Genomic DNA, 17,670 nt, shown 5'->3' with positions numbered 1-17,670 from the left:
TGCGGCAAAGCGGGGTAAAGGGAATCCGCGTGCTACAACTGGCTTTCCCACTGGCAGTGGCATGATCATGCCACTGGGGTAGCAATTGCTAGCACATTCGGATTGAATACTTCAACACCCAACAAGCAGAGCAATGACAAGATCAACGTAGTAAATGAGCCCCCTTGGATCAGAATGGTCATGACGAAAGTATTAAGATCTTCATATCCCCCTTGTAGGGCATGATGAAGTTGAACGAAGCTGCCCCTTCCCCCTCTGAGACCAGGATGCACGAAGCATGCGTTGGAAACTTACAAACAAATTCTGAAATTTACTTATTTACTTGCTTGTTCATACTAGCTTGAATCTTAAATCTGAATGAATAATCTGCTGCGCTACCGGTCACAGAAGGACATCAGCCATGCAAAACTTGTCGTGCCTACTTGTGAGATGGCACTATCGTAGTACATTTGCTTGCTAATGATGCCTGTCCATCCATCATTAGATCCGTACAGGGTGTGCGACATACGATGCGACATTTCTCAGAAAGACAGCTCCAAGGTAATAGCATTGCTTTTCACTCTCGATCTGAGACTCTTTTCGTGCTATCCTTGATGGGTATTGTCCAAAGGGTAACAATAGTGAAATAATCATGCACATGTGTTTCATATTGAGGAACTTATCAGCTTTGGTACTGGATCTCTTCAGGCCAAGGAACTGCTAGAGAGAGTGGCAAAACAGGTACAGCCTGTGATGCGCAAGCACTCTTGGAGCGTGCCACTCCTCTCAGAACTTTATTCTTGTAATAGCAGGGTCTGGGTACGTCGAATACTCTTGCAAACCAGTTGCAAATAAGCCCTAAACTTCAATAGCCATGCATTTCATGTCTGCTGTGCCCGTGTGAACAATGCAGTGTTTGACAGAGAGGCAAGCTTCTGCTTTATGCATGATGTTTGAAGGCACACTGTCACAGGGACTCAACATTGGGGGTGGCGGTGGGACAACCAAGGAAATCAAGCTGCGGCTGCGAGAAAGTGGCAGCAGCGCGTCTTTCCTGTCCTACGATTTCATCCTCGGCACGATGCTGCATGAGCTCGTCCACAACGTGCATGGTCCTCACAATGCCACTTTCTATGCACTGCTGGATAAGATCAATGATGTGAGTAGCAGCACACCTATTCTAGATTCCCTGGACATTTGATGCTGATACACTGCAGTCCACCCTGTTAGCGGAAGGCTTGTGTTGGAGGCACCATGTGTCACTTCTGGAACTGATGCACAGGAGCTGGATGAATTTATCGCAAAGGGGATTACTGGGACAGGGGAAGGGTTTGATGCGCCATCGATGGGTCGGTTGGGCGCAGGAGGGTTTGGTGGCCACAATCCCAGCCCTGCTCTATTGCGCAATAAGATGCTGCAGGTGGGTGGCAGACCGACATTACGAAGTCTTGTCCTGCAGGTTGCAAAAAAAAATTCTCACCCGATACTCTTGCATGGTTGCACACTCTAAATTTAGCATGCGCTGGTGTTGGTGTCCAGGCCGCTGAGGCACGCGCGCGGACTGGGAACCTGATGCAGAAAGGGCCCCACCGCTTGGGAGGGATCAGCCAGAATTTGACACCACAACAGGTGTGTGTATGAGAAACACAATTGGCATATTGCTGTGATGCATTTGTGCGGCAAGAATGTTTTATACCTCCACAGATTGCACAGTTTGCTTCAATATCTTCCATTGACGCAAAAGGATGCAACAGCAGCCTGCCCACTCCTGACCGGATATGGCATGAATGCAGGCGGCAGCCCAGGCAGCCGAAAGGAGAGCACAGGATGACGTTGGATGTGCATGCGGGCATCGTTCTGGTACAGACTTCAGCAATGAAGACATCACAGCAATCGAGAATGGTCAGCCTGCCGCCAGCGGAGCATCACATGCAGCTGTAGAAGAAAGTCGTGCCAGTACCACCTGGAATAAGCAAGGCATTCAAAACACAGCAAAGGCAAGCAGTGCCTCAGGGTCAGCACATTCCCACAACTCCCAACTGGATTGCTCTGCGAGGGGCAGCCCTAGTTTCCAGAGATCCCTGAAGGAGTCCAAGGAAGATGTAGTGGACCTCACAGTTGATTCTGATGATGACTGAATCGAGCAAGGCCTGAACATCACATTTGACAGTCAGCGTGCCCTGCAGTGTTTCTGATGTGTTTCTGAGATTGCACTTGATTCGCTCCAATCATTGAAGTATACGCAATTTATAGATTTTTGTCAATCATTTGTTTGGAACTTTCTCGCCATCAGGAGGGGAAATCAAGGTTTTTGGGGAAGCACATTTCAATTTGGCTTTTTGAGTTGTGCTGAGTCGGTGGTCCTGCACCGCCCGCTTTGCTTTTTAGGAGGACTCTGATTTGGGAGGGCACATAGGAGGACCAGATGCCCCCCACAGATTCTGATTGGAGTACTTTCCACAGGATGCTGAACGGGCAGGTCAGTCAATATTGAATTTTCTAGAGGCGATATATCCAAATCTGTGCCCCCAATTCTCTCTGTACATCTATGATTATTTACCTCCCTTGTACCGTTTCCTATGACGCAATTGTTTTGATCAGCTGTCATCAGGTACTGACACTATCAGCTGAGGACCCAAAACAAACTTTACGTATGCGTAATCAAAGCCCCTGGGCTCACCTATTTGGAAGCTGCATGGCCGGTAAGCACGGCTGATGGCTAACTCCCCCGGACCAAGCGCATGCAAGTCTGAGTTCTCACTGCATCTCGTACGACTTCTTCTGGGCCGACATGGATCCGGTCCGGACCACACAGACAGGAGGCCTTAGGCAGCGCCAGCGCTCAGTCCAGCGCTGCCGCAATCGCTGCTACAGGGCCGCATCATGTTCTGTACAAGGAAAATGCCGTCACAGGGGAGACCGCGCCGCCTAGCAGCACAGACCTGCTGCTGGCAGATGACACCAGGGTGTGGGAGCCGCTCAGGCCTATCTGGCAGCGCCTCCGCTTAGCTACCATCTGCCAGCTCTGGGCCGCCTACCAGCGCGGCCATCATCAGCCGGACGCCCACACATCGCCCGGGCAGCTCGCAGTCCGCATCTTGTCGTCCTGCATTAAGGCTCTCCTAGCCGACTGGCGAATTGCCACCGCCTACATCCAGCTGCGCAAGCTTACAGAAGACCACCCTGCCCAGGGCTTTAGGCTATCAATAGTTTTCCAGTGATCCTCCGATGTTTCTGTCTCACCGGCAGCCCCAACAATCCCCTTGGCCTGTCATCCGTGGCCTTCTGCCTTAGTGTCTGTCCTCCTCACCATTCACAGTAGTTCATTGAAGGCTATCTGAAGGGTTTAGGGTTTCCAACCCCAGTATCCACCCTTGAACCTGAGCGGGTGTCTAGGACCTTGGACATGATGCCTCCTGCCTATCCCCGCCTCCAATGTGGTGGGTGTGTGTATCTGGTCGAGTTCTCGCCAGCCTACCTGTTTTTCGCCTCATTTGCGGCTTCATATCTCCCATATGCCACCGTTTGCTTGTGCCCCACCTTGCTGGCAGATTGAGGCATAGTTTAGGGTCACATTGCCAGCCCCGAGCGGCACCTAGTGGTAATGGGTCCGAACGCGATCCTGTTCCATCCCTGTCGGCCAACCGTATAAACGTGCCTTTCATGTCTGTTCCACCACTGGTTGCCCGCACATCCATAATTGCCTGCCAGTGATTGATGATTGCCTGCTTTGCTGTGACCCCTGCCTCCAGCTGCAAGCCCTAGGCTTGCCCCGTGGGTCCTCCAACGTCACCTCAGCGGTGTTGCGTTGCCGGCGGGCTGGAGTGCGCCTCTGGGGATGAGGTTACCCTCTGGTGCTTGGGACATGTCCATCGCTAGGAGCCTTTCTGTTGCCTTTCTGTGGTATGCCTTCATGCTTGCGCTTCTCTTAAGTATCGCATTATCCTCCTGCGGGAGTGCTCTGCGTGCCCCAACTCTGACAGGTTTCCCCAAATATCCTATTGCATGCGTGCTGGGAAGCGTGCGACTGGCACCTGTGTAATAGCGGGGGCTTCCCCTTTTTAAAAAAAAAAAAAAAAAAAGCTGTCAGCGGACGTGCTCAGCGACTGGCTCAGGGGACGCGACCCCACACTCAGCCGGGAACAGTTCATAGCGCGCTGGCGCCACCGCGGAGTCCTCTGCACAATGGACGCCCTGCCGGACGCTCAGCCAGTCGTCCGCTGGAGCGCACAGTACCCAGTGCCGCTGCCCGCTTGATGCTCTCCTCCACCACACATCGTACCCGGCCTGCCTTGGCCTTGAAGAGGTGGCCTGCCTTGGCCTTAACCAGGTGGCCTGCCTTGGCCTAAAACAGGCACTCTGTATGACCATGCTCTCCTGGCCTTTTGCCATGACACCCGCTCGTTCTTCTCCTACTTTGGTCACCACCACAGTTTTTTGGCAGATTCACTGGACATCTGGGCGCTAAGAGCCCCTTGGGTTGTATCAGGCACGGATGACCGCTTTCACTCCTGCAGTTCCACCCCGGGTCAGCCCGGCCTGTCACCTTGTATGTTTTCCTTAGTTCCCTGGGGTCACAGATTGCCGCGACGGAGCTCCTTGCGCCTTCACCATTTGCCAGCGCGGAATGGGGCCTGAAGCATGCGGCCCCCAGTACCGAGTACCACCGGTCGAAGGACCCGCCGAGCTCAGCTCTGCACGGTCCCTGGGGTGCACCCTCGACCCGCGAGACACTGGCCTCACCCCCCAGTGTTGGTGGCCTCGCCCCCCACCAACTGTGCTCGGGCTGCTCACACCATGAGTATTTTTTTTTTTTTTTTTTAAAAGGGGAAGCCCCCGCTATTACACATGTGCCAGTCGCACGCTTCCCAGCACGCATGCAATAGGATATTTGGGGAAACCTGTCAGAGTTGGGGCACGCAGAGCACTCCCGCAGGAGGATAATGCGATACTTAAGAGAAGCGCAAGCATGAAGGCATACCACAGAAAGGCAACAGAAAGGCTCCTAGCGATGGACATGTCCCAAGCACCAGAGGGTTACCTCATCCCCAGAGGCGCACTCCAGCCCGCCGGCAACGCAACACCGCTGAGGTGACGTTGGAGGACCCACGGGGCAAGCCTAGGGCTTGCAGCTGGAGGCAGGGGTCACAGCAAAGCAGTGACAGCAAAGCAGATGAGTATTCCTCGGCCGGGCGGCTCAGTCGTGGGCCCCGCTACCAGTGGAGATCAAGACCGGAGCGCCGAAGCGCCGTCGCTAGTACGCGGAAGCCCATATCACCATGCCCAGGGCTCTCGAATGTCACTTCTTGTTGTTCCACCTTCGCATGCTTCACTTGAGCCTCACCAGGCCTTAAAGTATAAGAAGAAACGAGCGGGTGTCATGGCAAATGGCCAGGAGAGCATGGTCATACAGAGTGCCTGTTTCAGGCCAAGGCAGGCCACCTGTTTAAGGCCAAGGCAGGCCACCTGTTTAAGGTCAAGGCAGGCCGGGTACGATGTGTGGTGGAGGAGAGCATCAAGCGGGCAGCGGCACTGGGTGCTGTGCGCTTTAGCGGATGACTGGCTGTGCGTTTGGAAGGGCGTCCACTGTGCAGAGGACTCCGCGGTGGCACCAGCGCGCTGTGAACTCTTCCCGGCTCAGTGTGGGGTTGCGTCCCCGGAGCCAGTCGCTGAGCACGCCCGCTGACAGCCGGATGTTGGCGGTGGCAAGTTGCCAGTCGGCCAGGAGAGCCTTCCTGCAGGAAGATGCGGGCTGCGAGCTGCCCGGGCGATGTGTGGGCGTCCGGCTGATGACGGCCGAACTGGTAGGCGGCCCAGAGCTGGCAGATGGTAGCTAAGCAGAAGCGCTGCCAGATAGGCCTGAGCGGCTCCCACACCCTGGTGTCATCTGCCAGCAGCAGGTCTGTGCTGCGAGGCGGCGCGGTCTCCCCTGTGATGGCTGCCCATGTCGCTGCATGCCAGTCCCACATTCCTGCTGCCAAGGTGCAAGTGATGAAGACGTGGGTGAGTGTGGCGGGCTGACTCTCGCAGCCGATATGCGGGCAGCTGTGTCCTGCTGGATCTGCGCGGCGGATGTGCTGTGAGAAGGCGCCGACGAAGAGCTTGCCGTGAAGCAGTCGTCAGGCCGTGATGCGCTGCCGCCGGTCGAGATGGGAAGTGTGAATGACCCTCCACACATGCGCCCAAGGTGCGGCCTGCCCGGCAGCGGGCGCGGCGGCGTCCACTGTGTCTGAAGGTGGGCCTTGGGACTGTGCTGGCTCGACTGCAGGCTCCAGTGCAGGGCGCCTGTGCTGCTGGCTGTATGGTTGTGTCCTGCAGCTGTGCGCGACCAGACCCGGCGCTCTACCGGATCAGGACACTCCAGCCACAAGGCCGCTGCTGGCTGGGACTGGATGAGCTGTCTCCATGACGCTGGCAGAGCGGCGAGAAGAGTCGGCAGGCGATCGCTGATGCTGTGTTGGTGCTCCTTGCCGCTCAACAGGTCGCGGGGTGGCTGATCCTGACGAGGCCCTCCCAGGCAAGAGGCTGCCCGTCGGCGGCTGTGAGCTGCCTGTTGAAGAAGAGCGGCTTGCTGAGGACCGCGTCGTGGCTGAGCTCGTCTGGCTGGTGATGCGGCGATGAGGCTGCAGCTTCTGGATGTCACTGTTGATCCTGCTGCTGCTGTCACAGCAGACCCATCAGCACCTTGGGCTCATGTGTGGCAAGTGGTGCACGCTTCCCATCTGGACCGGCGGCAGCGCGTGACAGCGTGGAGGCTGCTGCATGGCCAGCTCTTCGTCGGCGGCTTCGCGCGTCACGTCCACCGCGCCGATCCCGCCGGTCACGTTTGCCCGCATCCGAGCTGTGCAGGTCAGCTGGCCACACTCACCCATGTCTTCATCATCTGCCCTCTCGCCGCCGGGGTGTGGGACTGGTTCGCAGCGACATGGGCCGCGGTGACCGGAGACGACGCGCCACCGCGCAGCGCCGACCTTCTTCTCGCCGATGACACCAGGATCTGGGGACCGCCGCGGCAGCTCAGGCAGCTCTGGGATCGCCTGCGGCTCGCTACAATCTGTCAGCTGTGGGCAGCATATCAGCGCGGCCGCCACCAGCCAGATGCGGCGGCGATCACCCCCGGAGCGGTTGCGGCTCGCATCCTGTCTTCCTGCAAGAAGGCCCTGCTTGCCGATTGGCGGCTCGCGACCGTCAACGTCCGGCAGACAGCAGGTGTGCTCAGCGACTGGCTTCGCGGACGCGACCCGATGATCACCAGGGAGCAGTTTGCGGCGCGATGGTGCCACCGCGCGGTCCTCTGCGCGCTGGAGGAGCTGCCGGGCGCGCAACCAGTCATCCACTGGAGTGCCCAGCATCCCGTGCCGCTTCCAGCGTGACGCTTCCGATCCACCATTCACTGTACCCAGCCGGCCACGGCTCTAACTTGGCTATCTGTATGACCATGCTCTCATTTGGCCTTCTGCCATGACACCCGCTCGTGTCGATTCTTGTGTTGAACTCACACCCTCTCTTAGGGGGGCCTTTGCGATAGGTGCTCTGGGCACATGGGCGCTAAGAGCCTTCGTCATACCATAGTCAGGCACGGATGACTAACCTTTCACCAGTCCCGATCCCACCCCGGCAAAGCCCGGCCTGTCGTTCCTTGTCTGAGACCCCTTTTGCCTTAGAGCCCTGGGACCACAGATTGCCTACCAGAAGCTTTGCGCCTCTCCTACCTCTAACCTTTGCCAGCGCGGAATGGGGCTCCGAGTCACGTGCTTCCACTGGTCGAGGGACCTGTCGAGCTCGGCCCAACACGGCCCCGGGGGTGCCTCCTTCACCCCTGGGGCACTGGCCTCGCCACCCAGTGCCGGTGGCCTCGCCCACCACCGGACGTGTTTGCGCGGCTCACCCCTTGGGTATCCCTCGGCCAGACGGATCCATCGTGCGCCCCGCTACCTGTGGAGTACCGTGCCGGAGAGCCAGAGCGTTGGCGCAAGCTTACAGAAGACCACCCTGCCCAGGGCTTTAGGCTATCAATAGTTTTCCAGTGATCCTCCGATGTTTCTGTCTCACCAGCAGCCCCAACAATCCCCTTGGCCTGTCATCCGTGGCCTTCTGCCTTAGTGTCTGTCCTCCTCACCATTCACAGTAGTTCATTGAAGGCTATCTGAAGGGTTTAGGGTTTCCAACCCCAGTATCCACCCTTGAACCTGAGCGGGTGTCTAGGACCTTGGACATGATGCCTCCTGCCTATCCCCGCCTCCAATGTGGTGGGTGTGTGTATCTGGTCGAGTTCTCGCCAGCCTACCTGTTTTTCGCCTCATTTGCGGCTTCATATCTCCCATATGCCACCGTTTGCTTGTGCCCCACCTTGCTGGCAGATTGAGGCATAGTTTAGGGTCACATTGCCAGCCCCGAGCGGCACCTAGTGGTAATGGGTCCGAACGCGATCCTGTTCCATCCCTGTCGGCCAACCGTATAAACGTGCCTTTCATGTCTGTTCCACCACTGGTTGCCCGCACATCCATAATTGCCTGCCAGTGATTGATGATTGCCTGCTTTGCTGTGACCCCTGCCTCCAGCTGCAAGCCCTAGGCTTGCCCCGTGGGTCCTCCAACGTCACCTCAGCGGTGTTGCGTTGCCGGCGGGCTGGAGTGCGCCTCTGGGGATGAGGTAACCCTCTGGTGCTTGGGACATGTCCATCGCTAGGAGCCTTTCTGTTGCCTTTCTGTGGTATGCCTTCATGCTTGCGCTTCTCTTAAGTATCGCATTATCCTCCTGCGGGAGTGCTCTGCGTGCCCCAACTCTGACAGGTTTCCCCAAATATCCTATTGCATGCGTGCTGGGAAGCGTGCGACTGGCACCTGTGTAATAGCGGGGGCTTCCCCTTTTAAAAAAAAAAAAAAAAAAAAAATTGCCTGCCAGTGATTGATGATTGCCTGCTTTGCTGTGACCCCTGCCTCCAGCTGCAAGCCCTAGGCTTGCCCCGTGGGTCCTCCAACGTCACCTCAGCGGTGTTGCGTTGCCGGCGGGCTGGAGTGCGCCTCTGGGGATGAGGTTACCCTCTGGTGCTTGGGACATGTCCATCGCTAGGAGCCTTTCTGTTGCCTTTCTGTGGTATGCCTTCATGCTTGCGCTTCTCTTCAGTATCGCATTATCCTCCTGCGGGAGTGCTCTGCGTGCCCCAACTCTGACAGGTTTCCCCAAATATCCTATTGCATGCGTGCTGGGCGATCTGGATGGCTGCGCCGCAACCCCGTCCGGTTCCGCTGCGGGACCGCGGCGGGCCTGCGGGCGCGCCAGCGGGCCCTTCACCAGTGCCACAGGGAGCAGATGTCACTGTTGATCCTGCTGCTGCTGTCACAGCAGACCCATCAGCACCTTGGGCTCATGTGTGGCAAGTGGTGCACGCTTCCCATCTGGACCGGCGGCAGCGCGTGACAGCGTGGAGGCTGCTGCATGGCCAGCTCTTCGTCGGCGGCTTCGCGCGTCACGTCCACCGCGCCGATCCCGCCGGTCACGTTTGCCCGCATCCGAGCTGTGCAGGTCAGCTGGCCACACTCACCCATGTCTTCATCATCTGCCCTCTCGCCGCCGGGGTGTGGGACTGGTTCGCAGCGACATGGGCCGCGGTGACCGGAGACGACGCGCCACCGCGCAGCGCCGACCTTCTTCTCGCCGATGACACCAGGATCTGGGGACCGCCGCGGCAGCTCAGGCAGCTCTGGGATCGCCTGCGGCTCGCTACAATCTGTCAGCTGTGGGCAGCATATCAGCGCGGCCGCCACCAGCCAGATGCGGCGGCGATCACCCCCGGAGCGGTTGCGGCTCGCATCCTGTCTTCCTGCAAGAAGGCCCTGCTTGCCGATTGGCGGCTCGCGACCGTCAACGTCCGGCAGACAGCAGGTGTGCTCAGCGACTGGCTTCGCGGACGCGACCCGATGATCACCAGGGAGCAGTTTGCGGCGCGATGGTGCCACCGCGCGGTCCTCTGCGCGCTGGAGGAGCTGCCGGGCGCGCAACCAGTCATCCACTGGAGTGCCCAGCATCCCGTGCCGCTTCCAGCGTGACGCTTCCGATCCACCATTCACTGTACCCAGCCGGCCACGGCTCTAACTTGGCTATCTGTATGACCATGCTCTCATTTGGCCTTCTGCCATGACACCCGCTCGTGTCGATTCTTGTGTTGAACTCACACCCTCTCTTAGGGGGGCCTTTGCGATAGGTGCTCTGGGCACATGGGCGCTAAGAGCCTTCGTCATACCATAGTCAGGCACGGATGACTAACCTTTCACCAGTCCCGATCCCACCCCGGCAAAGCCCGGCCTGTCGTTCCTTGTCTGAGACCCCTTTTGCCTTAGAGCCCTGGGACCACAGATTGCCTACCAGAAGCTTTGCGCCTCTCCTACCTCTAACCTTTGCCAGCGCGGAATGGGGCTCCGAGTCACGTGCTTCCACTGGTCGAGGGACCTGTCGAGCTCGGCCCAACACGGCCCCGGGGGTGCCTCCTTCACCCCTGGGGCACTGGCCTCGCCACCCAGTGCCGGTGGCCTCGCCCACCACCGGACGTGTTTGCGCGGCTCACCCCTTGGGTATCCCTCGGCCAGACGGATCCATCGTGCGCCCCGCTACCTGTGGAGTACCGTGCCGGAGAGCCAGAGCGTTGGCGCAAGCTTACAGAAGACCACCCTGCCCAGGGCTTTAGGCTATCAATAGTTTTCCAGTGATCCTCCGATGTTTCTGTCTCACCGGCAGCCCCAACAATCCCCTTGGCCTGTCATCCGTGGCCTTCTGCCTTAGTGTCTGTCCTCCTCACCATTCACAGTAGTTCATTGAAGGCTATCTGAAGGGTTTAGGGTTTCCAACCCCAGTATCCACCCTTGAACCTGAGCGGGTGTCTAGGACCTTGGACATGATGCCTCCTGCCTATCCCCGCCTCCAATGTGGTGGGTGTGTGTATCTGGTCGAGTTCTCGCCAGCCTACCTGTTTTTCGCCTCATTTGCGGCTTCATATCTCCCATATGCCACCGTTTGCTTGTGCCCCACCTTGCTGGCAGATTGAGGCATAGTTTAGGGTCACATTGCCAGCCCCGAGCGGCACCTAGTGGTAATGGGTCCGAACGCGATCCTGTTCCATCCCTGTCGGCCAACCGTATAAACGTGCCTTTCATGTCTGTTCCACCACTGGTTGCCCGCACATCCATAATTGCCTGCCAGTGATTGATGATTGCCTGCTTTGCTGTGACCCCTGCCTCCAGCTGCAAGCCCTAGGCTTGCCCCGTGGGTCCTCCAACGTCACCTCAGCGGTGTTGCGTTGCCGGCGGGCTGGAGTGCGCCTCTGGGGATGAGGTAACCCTCTGGTGCTTGGGACATGTCCATCGCTAGGAGCCTTTCTGTTGCCTTTCTGTGGTATGCCTTCATGCTTGCGCTTCTCTTAAGTATCGCATTATCCTCCTGCGGGAGTGCTCTGCGTGCCCCAACTCTGACAGGTTTCCCCAAATATCCTATTGCATGCGTGCTGGGAAGCGTGCGACTGGCACCTGTGTAATAGCGGGGGCTTCCCCTTTTAAAAAAAAAAAAAAAAAAAAAAAATAATTGCCTGCCAGTGATTGATGATTGCCTGCTTTGCTGTGACCCCTGCCTCCAGCTGCAAGCCCTAGGCTTGCCCCGTGGGTCCTCCAACGTCACCTCAGCGGTGTTGCGTTGCCGGCGGGCTGGAGTGCGCCTCTGGGGATGAGGTAACCCTCTGGTGCTTGGGACATGTCCATCGCTAGGAGCCTTTCTGTTGCCTTTCTGTGGTATGCCTTCATGCTTGCGCTTCTCTTAAGTATCGCATTATCCTCCTGCGGGAGTGCTCTGCGTGCCCCAACTCTGACAGGTTTCCCCAAATATCCTATTGCATGCGTGCTGGGAAGCGTGCGACTGGCACCTGTGTAATAGCGGGGGCTTCCCCTTTTAAAAAAAAAAAAAAAAAAAGATCAGCTACCTGGAGGCCACACACCAGCCAGGCGTGCAGGTCTTCCTGGACTTCGAGAAGGCCTTCGATCGCCTTGACAGGGCCTGGATTGAGCGGTGCATGGCTGCGGTGGGCTTCGGGCCCGGTGTGCAGCGGTGGGTGCACATTCTGCACTCCGGCACGACCGCGCGAGTGGCCTTCAACGGCTGGCACACCGATGCCTTCCCGGTGGCCGCCGGCGTCTTCCAGGGAAGCCCCCTCTCGCCGCTGCTGTTTGTGCTTGCCGCGCAGCCGATGGCCGCGCATGCCAGGATGCTTGCAGGCCAGCTAGCTTTCCAGCCCATCAGACTGCCTTCAGGGGAGCCAGCACCAGTCATGCACCAGCATGCGGACGACACCAGCGTGCACGCGCGGACTCCCCGGGATGCTCAGATCGTGCTGGGGGCCAGCGTGGGCCTCCACTGCGCAGCCACAGGAGCCAGGCTGCAGCGCAGCAAGAGCCAGGCCCTAGGGCTTGGCAGCCTCAGCCATCTCGCCGGGCCCGATCCAGTCACAGGAGTCACCTTCGCGGCTTCGAGCGACGGCGTCAAGCACCTGGGCATTCCCTTGTCCACCCAGCCAGCTGCAGCTGCCACAGCCCTATACACAGCCATCATTGAGAAGGTGGAGGCCCGCATCGCCCGCTGGTCCGGCTTCAGACTCAGCCTGCTGGGCCGAGCGTACGTCGCAAAACAGGTGCTGGCCTCCATGGTCACCTACCATGCCACCTTCATACCGGTGCCACAAGACTTGCTACAGAGGCTTTGCAGAGCCATCCACACTTTCGTCGCGGCGAACCGGCCGGTGACCCCTGGCGCAGCGGCGGCGCTGTTCCCAGGCAAGGACGTCTGCTTCCGCGCGGCCGCACACGGCGGCATCGCGCTGGTGGACATCAGGGCCCAGATCCTGGCTCTCCAGGCCAAGGTGGTGGGCAGGCTGTTGGAGCCGGAGCAGCTGGCCTGGAAGGCCTACTTCGACCACTGGCTGTACAGGAGCACAGCCTGGCTGGCAGCGCAGGAACCCGGCACGGTGTCAGCGCGGCGGCAGCACATCTGGCAGCTGGGAAGATTCCTGCTCTTCTCCACCTTTGCAGCGAAGCATGTGGAGGCCCCGCAGCGCGTCCGCCAGTACCTGCATGCCTACCAGCAGCTGCGGCCCCATCACCTGCGGAAGCCGGAAGCGATCGGCTACGACGCAGTCATGGGTGAGCCACTGTTCTTCAACAGGCAGCTCACAGATGCAGACAAGCAGCCCTTTGCCTGGGAGGACTGGGCCAGGCTTGGCCTGGTCAGGATCAGCCACCTGCGCGATGTCGTGCGCGGCCCGGAGCATCCGGTTCGGATGGTGCGAGAGCGCGTGCCCATCCTTCTGGCTGCCTTGCCAGCAGCCTGGAGAGCGCTCATCCAGGTGCAGCCACCGGCCGCTATGTGGTGCGCATCGCCGGACCCGTCGGACCGCCGCGTCTGGTCTCGCACAGCCGAAGGTAGCACCTACCTTCTCAGCCACACAGTAAGCAGCACAGGAGCCCTTGTGCCAGTGGACGGAGGCGTTGCAGCCATGCACGCCTTCCTTCCTCCGGCCGCGCAGCCTGCATTGGTTCAGCACTGGGACATCACCAGGCCCTGGCATCCACGCAGCGGCACACGTCAGCAGCGCCAGCATGCGGAGCAGCTGCACCCAGAGCAGCACCTGCAGGTGGAGCAGCAGCCAGGGGAGCAGTTGGAGTGGGAGCAGCAGCTGCCGGAGCCACCGCCACCACCGCCGCCCACACTATACTTCTTTGGCCTCTGGGGATCCCAGGTACAGGACCCTCAGGCTTGGGGGCTCGGCACGCGGCCGGCACATGAGTTTGTGGTGAGGGAGGCCACCGCGCGGCGACAGGTGCTTCACAGGATCAGCAAGGGGGAGGCCAGCCCGGCGGGCCCGCTGCGACCAGCCATCTGGGCTGATACCACAGATGATCAGCGCAGCGGCCTTCGGGCGCTCGAGGCGCGATGGGAGGCCAGGGCTGCAGCTGCTGGTACTGCGTCGCAGGTCTTAGGCAAGAGGCCTCGAGGGCAGCCTGATCCCTCCTCCTGGGCGATCTGGATGGCTGCGCCGCAGCCACGTCCGGTTCCGCTGCGGGACCGCGGCGGGCCTGCACGCGCGCCAGCGGGCCCTTCACCAGTGCCACAGGGAGCAGATGTCACTGTTGATCCTGCTGCTGCTGTCACAGCAGACCCATCAGCACCTTGGGCTCATGTGTGGCAAGTGGTGCACGCTTCCCATCTGGACCGGCGGCAGCGCGTGACAGCGTGGAGGCTGCTGCATGGCCAGCTCTTCGTCGGCGGCTTCGCGCGTCACGTCCACCGCGCCGATCCCGCCGGTCACGTTTGCCCGCATCCGAGCTGTGCAGGTCAGCTGGCCACACTCACCCATGTCTTCATCATCTGCCCTCTCGCCGCCGGGGTGTGGGACTGGTTCGCAGCGACATGGGCCGCGGTGACCGGAGACGACGCGCCACCGCGCAGCGCCGACCTTCTTCTCGCCGATGACACCAGGATCTGGGGACCGCCGCGGCAGCTCAGGCAGCTCTGGGATCGCCTGCGGCTCGCTACGATCTGTCAGCTGTGGGCAGCATATCAGCGCGGCCGCCACCAGCCAGATGCGGCGGCGATCACCCCCGGAGCGGTTGCGGCTCGCATCCTGTCTTCCTGCAAGAAGGCCCTGCTTGCCGATTGGCGGCTCGCGACCGTCAACGTCCGGCAGACAGCAGGTGTGCTCAGCGACTGGCTTCGCGGACGCGACCCGATGATCACCAGGGAGCAGTTCGCGGCACGATGGTGCCACCGCGCGGTCCTCTGCGCGCTTGAGGAGCTGCCGGGCGCGCAACCTGTCATCCACTGGAGTGCCCAGCATCCCGTGCCGCTTCCAGCGTGACGATTCCGATCCACCATTCACTGTACCCAGCCGGCCAAGGCTCTAACTTGGCTATCTGTATGACCATGCTCTCATTTGGCCTTCTGCCATGACACCCGCTCGTGTCGATTCTTGTGTTGAACTCACACCCTCTCTTAGGGGGGCCTTTGCGATAGGTGCTCTGGGCACCTGGGCGCTAAGAGCCTTCGTCATACCATAGTCAGGCACGGATGACTCACCTTTCACCAGTCCCGATTCCCACCCCGGCAAAGCCCGGCCTGTCGTTCCTTGTCTGAGACCCCTTTTTGCCTTAGAGCCCTGGGACCACAGATTGCCTACCAGACGCTTTGCGCCTCTCCTACCTCTAACCTTTGCCAGCGCGGAATGGGGCTCTGAGTCACGTGCTTCCACTGGTCGAGGGACCTGTCGAGCTCGGCCCAACACGGCCCCGGGGGTGCCTCCTTCACCCCTGGGGCACTGGCCTCGCCACCCAGTGCCGGTGGCCTCGCCCACCACCGGACGTGTTTGCGCGGCTCACCCCTTGGGTATCCCTCGGCCAGACGGATCCATCGTGCGCCCCGCTACCTGTGGAGTACCGTGCCGGAGAGCCGGAGCGTTGGCGCGAGCTTACAGAAGACCACCCTGCCCAGGGCTTTAGGCTATCAATAGTTTTCCAATGATCCTCCGATGTTTCTGTCTCACCAGCAGCCCCAACAATCCCCTTGGCCTGTCATCCGTGGCCTTTTGCCTTAGTGTCTGTCCTCCTCACCATTCACAGTAGTTCATTGAAGGCTATCTGAAGGGTTTAGGGTTTCCAAGCCCAGCATCCACCTTTGAACCTGAGCGGGTGTCTAGGACCTTGGACATGATGCCTCCTGCCTATCCCCGCCTCCGATGTGGTTGGGTGTGTGTATCTGGTCGAGTTCTCGCCAGCCTACCTGTTTTTCGCCTCATTTCCGGCTTCAAATCTCCCATATGCCACCGTTTGCTTGTGCCCCACCTTGCTGGCAGATTGAGGCATAGTTTAGGGTCCCCTTGCTAGCCCCGAGCGGCCCCTAGTGGTAATGGGTCCGAACGCGATCCTGTTCTATCCCTGTCGGCCGACCGTGTTAACGTGCCTTTCATGTCTGTTCCACCACTGGTTGCCCGCACATCCATAATTGCCTGCCAGTGATTGATGATTGCCTGCTTTGCTGTGACCCCTGCCTCCAGCTGCAAGAGCCCTAGACCTGCCCCGTGGGTCCTCCAACGTCACCTCAGCGGTGTTGCGTTGCCAGCGGGCTGGAGTGCGCCTCTGGGGATGAGGTTACCCTCTGGTGCTTGGGACATGTCCATCGCTAGGAGCCTTTCTGTTGCCTTTCTGTGGTATGCCTTCATGCTTGCGCTTCTCTTAGGTATCGCATTATCCTCCTGCGGGAGTGCTCTGCGTGCCCCAACTCTGACAGGTTTCCCCAAATATCCTTTTGCATGCGTGCTGGGAAGCGTGCCCGTATAAACGTGCCTTTCATGTCTGTTCCACCACTGGTTGCCCGCACATCCATAATTGCCTGCCAGTGATTGATGATTGCCTGCTTTGCTGTGACCCCTGCCTCCAGCTGCAAGCCCTAGGCTTGCCCCGTGGGTCCTCCAACGTCACCTCAGCGGTGTTGCGTTGCCGGCGGGCTGGAGTGCGCCTCTGGGGATGAGGTAACCCTCTGGTGCTTGGGACATGTCCATCGCTAGGAGCCTTTCTGTTGCCTTTCTGTGGTATGCCTTCATGCTTGCGCTTCTCTTAAGTATCGCATTATCCTCCTGCGGGAGTGCTCTGCGTGCCCCAACTCTGACAGGTTTCCCCAAATATCCTATTGCATGCGTGCTGGGAAGCGTGCGACTGGCACCTGTGTAATAGCGGGGGCTTCCCCTTTTAAAAAAAAAAAAAAAAAAAAAAACACACCCACCACATTGGAGGCGGGGATAGGCAGGAGGCATCATGTCCAAGGTCCTAGACACCCGCTCAGGTTCAAGGGTGGATACTGGGGTTGGAAACCCTAAACCCTTCAGATAGCCTTCAATGAACTACTGTGAATGGTGAGGAGGACAGACACTAAGGCAGAAGGCCACGGATGACAGGCCAAGGGGATTGTTGGGGCTGCCGGTGAGACAGAAACATCGGAGGATCACTGGAAAACTATTGATAGCCTAAAGCCCTGGGCAGGGTGGTCTTCTGTAAGCTTGCGCCAACGCTCTGGCTCTCCGGCACGGTACTCCACAGGTAGCGGGGCGCACGATGGATCCGTCTGGCCGAGGGATACCCAAGGGGTGAGCCGCGCAAACACGTCCGGTGGTGGGCGAGGCCACCGGCACTGGGTGGCGAGGCCAGTGCCCCAGGGGTGAAGGAGGCACCCCCGGGGCCGTGTTGGGCCGAGCTCGACAGGTCCCTCGACCAGTGGAAGCACGTGACTCGGAGCCCCATTCCGCGCTGGCAAAGGTTAGAGGTAGGAGAGGCGCAAAGCTTCTGGTAGGCAATCTGTGGTCCCAGGGCTCTAAGGCAAAAGGGGTCTCAGACAAGGAACGACAGGCCGGGCTTTGCCGGGGTGGGATCGGGACTGGTGAAAGGTTAGTCATCCGTGCCTGACTATGGTATGACGAAGGCTCTTAGCGCCCATGTGCCCAGAGCACCTATCGCAAAGGCCCCCCTAAGAGAGGGTGTGAGTTCAACACAAGAATCGACACGAGCGGGTGTCATGGCAGAAGGCCAAATGAGAGCATGGTCATACAGATAGCCAAGTTAGATCCTGCGTGACGATGTGTTTAAGGATAATTGAAGGACTACCATACAT

At 59.2% G+C, this 17,670-nt stretch overlaps 4 protein-coding genes across 4 annotated transcripts; 2 read left to right on the top strand and 2 right to left on the bottom strand.

The window, feature by feature from the left end:
• Window positions 1-297: 297 nt before the first annotated feature.
• Window positions 298-7,352, top strand: COCSUDRAFT_66409 (WLM-domain-containing protein; the record flags this gene model as incomplete). The annotated part of the gene is made up of 14 exons (XM_005647303.1): window positions 298-540; window positions 688-798; window positions 953-1,138; window positions 1,262-1,399; window positions 1,519-1,608; window positions 2,799-3,196; window positions 4,083-4,218; window positions 4,560-4,734; window positions 5,112-5,236; window positions 5,407-5,469; window positions 5,574-5,808; window positions 6,067-6,204; window positions 6,461-6,585; window positions 6,717-7,352. Exons 1-14 carry the CDS (start codon window positions 460-462, stop codon window positions 7,350-7,352), a joined length of 2,637 nt encoding a protein of 878 aa, XP_005647360.1. The 5' UTR covers window positions 298-459.
• A 312-nt stretch (window positions 7,353-7,664) lies between these two features.
• COCSUDRAFT_63947 (hypothetical protein) lies at window positions 7,665-8,661 on the bottom strand (the record flags this gene model as incomplete). The annotated part of the gene is made up of 2 exons (XM_005647302.1): window positions 7,665-7,833; window positions 8,582-8,661. 2 exons carry the CDS (start codon window positions 8,659-8,661, stop codon window positions 7,665-7,667), a joined length of 249 nt encoding a protein of 82 aa, XP_005647359.1.
• Window positions 8,662-9,197: 536 nt separating this feature from the next.
• COCSUDRAFT_63946 (hypothetical protein) lies at window positions 9,198-10,028 on the top strand (the record flags this gene model as incomplete). Its single annotated transcript, XM_005647301.1, has 1 exon — window positions 9,198-10,028. The coding sequence occupies one exon, from the start codon at window positions 9,198-9,200 to the stop codon at window positions 10,026-10,028; it is 831 nt and encodes a 276-aa protein (XP_005647358.1).
• Window positions 10,029-15,186: 5,158 nt separating this feature from the next.
• COCSUDRAFT_63944 (hypothetical protein) lies at window positions 15,187-17,303 on the bottom strand (the record flags this gene model as incomplete). The annotated part of the gene is made up of 2 exons (XM_005647300.1): window positions 15,187-15,402; window positions 17,073-17,303. The coding sequence occupies 2 exons, from the start codon at window positions 17,301-17,303 to the stop codon at window positions 15,187-15,189; spliced, it is 447 nt and encodes a 148-aa protein (XP_005647357.1).
• Between the last annotated feature and the right edge of the window lie 367 nt (window positions 17,304-17,670).

Source organism: Coccomyxa subellipsoidea (genome assembly GCF_000258705.1).
Source record: "Coccomyxa subellipsoidea C-169, whole genome shotgun sequence".
In the NCBI taxonomy this organism is placed as follows: domain Eukaryota; kingdom Viridiplantae; phylum Chlorophyta; class Trebouxiophyceae; family Coccomyxaceae; genus Coccomyxa; species Coccomyxa subellipsoidea.
The sequence above is the reverse complement of the archived record's forward strand: the minus strand, read 5'-3'. Positions and strand labels throughout refer to the sequence as shown.